The 5,933-nt window shown below is 62.0% G+C and overlaps 1 protein-coding gene across 1 annotated transcript in view; it reads right to left on the bottom strand.

The window, feature by feature from the left end:
• Nucleotides 1-5,933, bottom strand: part of LOC121669102 (mesothelin-like protein) — a 6,507-nt gene extending 574 nt beyond the window's left edge. The window contains exons 1-15 of the mRNA XM_042037590.1: nt 5,814-5,933; nt 5,374-5,405; nt 4,895-4,941; nt 4,294-4,414; nt 4,100-4,185; nt 3,680-3,806; nt 3,408-3,598; nt 3,242-3,332; nt 2,971-3,121; nt 2,246-2,409; nt 1,902-2,057; nt 1,586-1,719; nt 1,212-1,345; nt 955-1,055; nt 5-733 (exon numbers count right to left, since the gene is read on the bottom strand). Coding sequence (XP_041893524.1) covers nt 5-733; nt 955-1,055; nt 1,212-1,345; nt 1,586-1,719; nt 1,902-2,057; nt 2,246-2,409; nt 2,971-3,121; nt 3,242-3,332; nt 3,408-3,598; nt 3,680-3,806; nt 4,100-4,185; nt 4,294-4,414; nt 4,895-4,941; nt 5,374-5,405; nt 5,814-5,838 — 2,289 coding nt within the window. The 5' untranslated portion in view covers nt 5,839-5,933. The remainder of the gene's footprint in view (nt 1-4; nt 734-954; nt 1,056-1,211; nt 1,346-1,585; nt 1,720-1,901; nt 2,058-2,245; nt 2,410-2,970; nt 3,122-3,241; nt 3,333-3,407; nt 3,599-3,679; nt 3,807-4,099; nt 4,186-4,293; nt 4,415-4,894; nt 4,942-5,373; nt 5,406-5,813) is intronic.

Genomic DNA, 5,933 nt, shown 5'->3' with positions numbered 1-5,933 from the left:
GGACAGGGGTGACAGTGCTGTGGGTGGCAGTGGGAGCAGAGGAGGGGTTGGGGACAGGGGTGGCAGTGCTGTGGGTGGCAGTGGGAGCAGAGGAGGGGTTGGGGACAGGGGTGATGGTGCTGTGGGTGGTGCCAGCCGGGTTAATACCAACACCAGCGCTGGTGGTGGCCCTGGAGGTGACAGCAGGGACTGGGGCGGCGCTGGGGCTGCTGGGGGCCAGGAGAGTGGTGAGGAGGGTGACAGCAGGGGCAGTGGCTCTGTCTGGGGTGGGACCCTGGTGGGTGGAGCAGGGGGCCCTGGTGGTCAGAGCGGGACGGGCAGTGGGGGTGGCAGTGGGGACAGTGGGACCCCCAGTGTATGTGGGGGTGTCTGGGGAGGGTGGGCTCAGAGTGCTCGGGGTGGGGGTCCTGGGGGGGACTGTGCTTGGCTGAGGGGCCGAGTGGCTGGTGATGGCAGTGGGGGTGGGGACAGTGACACTGGCTAAGGTGCTGGGGTGAGGAGAGGTGGTGACAGTGGCCGTGGAGGTGATGCTGGCCGGGGTGGTGGGGCAAGCAGGGCTGGCAGTTCCCGTGGGCTCCTGCAGCCCTCCCTGCAGGCCGATGCCCAGCACGCAGTCCAGCTCCCGCTGGGATTGTGTCTTCACCCAGCTCACCACCAAGGGTTTGTTCTCAGCTTCCTTCAGCTCAGGGAGATTTTTCCCGAGCAAATTTTTCACGTCGGTGACGCTGAGTTTCTGCAACACACACACAACAGCCCCTTCCCTCACCCTCACAGCCCCAAGTGCTTTGCTAACGGGGCTGCAGAGCAGCTAAAACTTCCTAAAGAAAATTTATAAAGGGGAGAAAGTGGAGAATCGATGATTTGATGGGGCTCTGGTCTCGGATCTCCCCACTCAGCCCTCAGCCAGCCCTGCCCTTCAGTGGGGAGAGGGACAGCACCATCCCGGGGCTCTACCTGCAGTTCCTTGGGATTTAGGGTGAGGAAGGTGGCCAGTTCCATGTTTATGGCCACACCAGTATTAGCCAAGTTCTTCAGATCCTCTGCTGGAGCTCCACCTTAAAGAGAGCATAGGGGACACCTGGAGATGTGCAAACTCTTCCAGCACTGCTGGGGAGGATTTGGAGAGGTTCTGGAGACTGTCAGACGTGTCTGTGGCTGAGAAGAAACCCCAAACCTGGTGGTGGGAGGGAGGGTGGAGGGGAAGCACCTACCCAGGTATGGCTGAATCTTGCAGTAGTAGGGCGTGGGGGTGCTGGCCAGGCCAGCAAAGGCCTCCCGGGCCTTTCTGTAGAACTGCTCCTTCTTGGTTTGAGAGCACAGAGAAATGTTTAACGACCCAGCGGTCCTGGAAGGGAGGGGCACAGGTCAGCAGCACCCCAAATTGCAGATAAAAGTGTTCTGGTGGCTGGGAGGGATGAGTGGGTTGTCCCTCCTCATCGTCCTGGTGCTCAGGTGGGGTCTGGGATTGGAACACAGCGATCCCACTGTGCTGCCTGGGAGTGGGGAGATCCACACAGAGCTGCGGGTCTTCCATCCCAGCACCCACCTCCCCAGGGCTGGCCAGCATCCCTGAAAAGCGGCTCACCGGATGGCTTCAGCGGGGATCTGCTGGATCTGTTCCTCCTGCAGCTTGCACAGGTGTTCACCTCCGATTTGCTGGAGCAGGGGCCCGGTCAGGGAGCCCCCCAGGGCCAGGAACCTGCTGAGCAGCTGCTGCAGCTGAGGGGCACAGGGCACGTGGGGGATACGGGCAGGGAAGGGAGATGCTCCTGGTAAGCATGGGAGTGCCACCAACCCCCCCAAACCCCACAACGCCTTCACCCTGAGCCAGGCTGGGGCACAGGTGAGCCCAGTCTGTGTTCCCCAGCACCCATTCCCTGCTGCTGCTGCCATGGATTTACCTGGGAATCCGTCCACCATCCTTCCGAGGGGTTGAGCAGGGCTGAGAGGGTGTCACTGCATCTCAGTGTCCACTGGCTGATCTCCTGCTCCGTGTACAGGCGGGACAGAAACCCCAAGCGCTTCAGCTGCTCCTCCGGGATCCCCGACGGGAAAAACTGTGGGGCCCGGCCCGTGGGGCAGGAAAGAGGGTGAGGGAAGGGAAAATAGGGCAGGAATGGGTGTAAAGGACCCTCTCGGGCACCTTCATCCCTGTGTTCACTGATCCTTGTTCCCACAGTGCATCCTGCCCCTCCCGGATTGTGCCCATGCTGCTGGAGAGCTCCTGCCCTGTGTCACCCCTTACCTGGTCCACCTTTTTTTTCAGGATCTTGAAAGACTCTGTGATGAGTGGCAGTTCCAGCACAGCCTCCAGGTTTTTTATTAAGAAATCACCACTCAGGTGCAGGTTGAGCTCCTCAGGGGTGAGGAAGGGGATGCAGTCAACAGTGATGGGCTCAGACAGGCAGGCTGAGGGCAAGGAACTGTATCAGACAGAGGGTGTGTGTCCTGTGTGTCCCCTTCCCACCTGGCCCTGGGCTCAGAGCCCCTTGGAAGAGCTCTGGTGAAGCACAGGGAATCACAAAAACGTGGCTCAACCCACCGTGGATCCTCCTCCCATCCCCTGGTCCCCAGCCCATGGAGGTGCCTCATTTGCTCTCATTCCTTAAAGTTATTCCTGAAGAACCTGGTGATGTTTTGCAGCCCACTTGTGCTTATTAAAAGCAACTAAAACCGCTCCATGTCCCCTACACGAGCATCCTCTGATCCTGCAGCGTCCTGCCCTGGTGCTGGCCCTGCCTGGGGAGTGTCCCACTGTCCCAGCTCCTTCCCGAGTGCTGCCACCACATCCCTGCTCCCAGGTAAGAGCAACCCCCCCACCGTGCTATAAGGACACTTCCCTACTTCCCCAGTTTATGGGAACCCCAGATTTCTGCCTGGTCCCTCTGGGAGCCCCCAGATGCCAACAAGCCCCGGGGCATTTTCCCTTCCCAGAGCTCTGGACTGGTGAGAGTGAAGGGAAACACTCACAGTCCACGTCCACACTCCGCTTCAGCCTGGGGTGCGAGGCAGCTGATGCTGCTGCAAAGGCCCTGAGGAGGATCAGGGATTTCTCCTGCTGGGAATGTCCCTGGCTGCTGTAGGCGGCCACGATGCTCCTCCTGAAATCCTCCCGCGCTGCCTGCGGGGGCACAGGGTGCTGGGACCGGGGGGCAAAGGGCCCAGGGACAGAGGGTGCTGGGTCCCCCAGCCTCGGAGCTGACCTGGCTGATGGACATCTCCCCCCGAGGAGGGACCTTACCTCGGCCACCAAACTCAGCGTGGTCTGGTTCAACGCCAGCACGAGCGGCCCCAAATCTTGCAGAGTCCGTAAATTCCAGCTTGAAGGATCCCTGCGGCAGCAGGAGAAGGACCAGCTCAGCACCCGCGTGGATGCCCACCCCTCCAGGAGCAGGAAGGTTCCTCACCCGTACGCTGTGTCCCCCGTGAGGAGCAGGGCATTGAGGGCGTCCTGCTGTGCCCCTGTCAGCGCCGGGCAGAGCTTCAGGTTGTCCAGGATGGCGGGACCCGAGGCCGGGATGGTGGCCGGCTCGAGGTCACACACCAGCGCCCCGAGGCTGCCGAGCTGCTGCGGCTCCAGGCGGCTGCCCCGCACTCCCTGCGAGAGACCAACCAGCCTCGTACCGCGCCAGGTGAGGGCTGGGGGTCCCTGGTCGCCCCCCGTGCCATCCCCACTCACCAGGCAGGTCAGTGCCCCGCGGAGCAGCCGCCTCCTCCGGGATGAGCCCCGGGGCAGCAGATCCAGGTTCCCGCGGGATGCTCGCGCGTAAAATTCCCTGCAGGTGCCAGCGCGCACCTCGGACGGGCTGTGGGGACCAGGAGTGGTGGGGGGAGCGGGGTGAGGGATTTTGGTGGGTACGGGAGTTTTAAACTCTTTCACTGAGCTGGGGGGTCTCAGGCACAGGATGGTGTTGCCCAGCCCCGTGGCTCCTGAGAGATGAGAGACAGCCGGGGGATCCACGGGGCTGGGAATGCTCTGTGCAGGTTGGAAGGTGCCCACAGCCACAGGTGGGTTCTCTGGGGCGTGCAGGGACCACGCCAGCGGGCGCTGGGTGCTGGGATTCCACCCCAAACCCACAGGATACCCCTGGATACTCACTGGAAGAAGAGTAGCAGGTCCGGTGGGAAGCTGCCGAAATCGGCCGTCAGTTTCTTGGCAGCGAGGAGCCGGGCCAGGCAGGAGAGCTGGGCACAGAGACCGGGCTAGTCAATGCCAAGGCGGGGAGAGTCCCCCCGGTACCCCTGGCACCCCCCGGCTCTGTGGGGTTTGCAGCCCCCTCCTGCCCTGCCCACCTGGGCGCTGCTCAGCTCCCCTGGTTCGCTTTGCAATCCCCGGGCGAACGCGAGGATGTCGGCAGCGGGCGCGTCTCTGGTCGGGATGCACGGGAATTCCACCGGGAGCGAGGATGGGAAGCTGCGAGAATGGGAGGCTGCGGTTCAGCACCCGCCTGAGCTCCCCAAAATCCCCTGGAGGGCAAATCCACTAGTTCCCTTGGGAAAGCCCTTTGCCCTGAGCAAGGCTGCGCGCGGTAAGTGGGAATAACGGGGGGCGTCATTAAAATGTCCCCTAACATCAGTGCCAGGGTGTTGCCGTCCCCACAGCCGGGTGGGTGCCCACCATATCCCGGGATCTGCGTGCGGGAGAAACAGCAGCGCCTGGATTTCAGCCGGGGGGAGGCTCCCGCTGCAGCCCCGTCAGGGAAGGAGAATTCTCGGTGTGTTTGTGTCTCAGCTGGAGCAAAACCCGCCGGAATCCCAGCGCGGAACCGGCTGCATAGGGCTGTAAATCCTCCCCGCCCCGGTGACCCGGCACAGCAGCAGATGTGGGGACAAACGCAAATTCACCCCGCCGGACCCACCAATCCTCAGAGCCCCCGCCGGGGCTAGCACTTACTGGGGATGCTCAGCGTTGGCCAGGACGGCTCCAATGATCAGGGCAGCCTGGGGAGAGGATGGGGAATGCTCAGCCCCAGCAAGGAATGGGAAGAAGGGATTTGAGATGCAGGGAATGGGATCTGACCCGGCTGGAGCACTCAGTCTGCTGCCCGTGAGCCACAGACAGGAACTGCTGCAGCCTCTGGATTATATGTGGGGACAAAAGCCACCACAGCCACTCTCAGGAGTGGGGACGCTTTGGTGGGTCTGTCCCTGCTTCCCTGAAGCAGGTTTGGGAGCAGGGAAAGGAAGCTGCTGGGCAGTGGGTGAGGAATGGGACAAGGACAGGGCCACGCTCTGCACAGGGGGACAGTGGGAGGTGGTGGCTGTGCGTCCCTGGAGCTGAGCACTGGGGGAATGGTGGCAGCTCCAGCACCAGCTGTGGAGTTTTGGGAAGCCCTGGCATGGCGGGAGCCAGCGGAGCCGGCAGGGACTCACCGCTGCAGCTTTCACCAGGTCTGAGGAGACACCTGCAAGGAAGCAGGAGCAGGTTAGGAAACATCCATGAATTATGTACAGCTGGTCGGGGTTGTTCTAAGCAGAGCCAGGTTTAAAGCCTGGGAAGAGCCTTTTCTTTGCTGATTTCATGTTTAGGAAATGCTGGGGATCACTGTGCAGAGAGCAGCCCCCAGCCCGAGCACACCGGCTCTCTCCAGGTGGGTATGGAAGACAAAAAGGGATAAATCTATCCCTGGAAATCTGTGCAGGTCTGTCCCCAGGAAAAGCCTGTGGACGCTGAGGGGAGCAGGAGGCAGAGCGCTGGGAGTGCCGAACCGAGCGGGACTGGGACGAAGAGCAGAACAGCTGGAGCATCCCTGGTGCCAGGGACCAGGGGATGTGACTCACGGAGGCCGAGAGTGGGGGACAGGATGACTTACGGAGGCCGAGAGTGGCAGGTGCCATGGTGCTGGTGCCGGGGCTTTGTCCTTGGAGCGGGTCTGGAGAGCCGTATCCCACACTTGGAATCGTTGGAAGGTGCTGGAGGTCCTGGGGCTGAT

The sequence above is a fragment of the Corvus kubaryi genome, unplaced genomic scaffold (genome assembly GCF_017639235.1).
Source record: "Corvus kubaryi isolate FWS band 111438036 unplaced genomic scaffold, C.kubaryi_AGA036_p1.0 37387, whole genome shotgun sequence".
NCBI classification, from domain to species: domain Eukaryota; kingdom Metazoa; phylum Chordata; class Aves; order Passeriformes; family Corvidae; genus Corvus; species Corvus kubaryi.
Note: the sequence above shows the minus strand (reverse complement) of the source record. Positions and strands in the feature narration are given on the sequence as shown.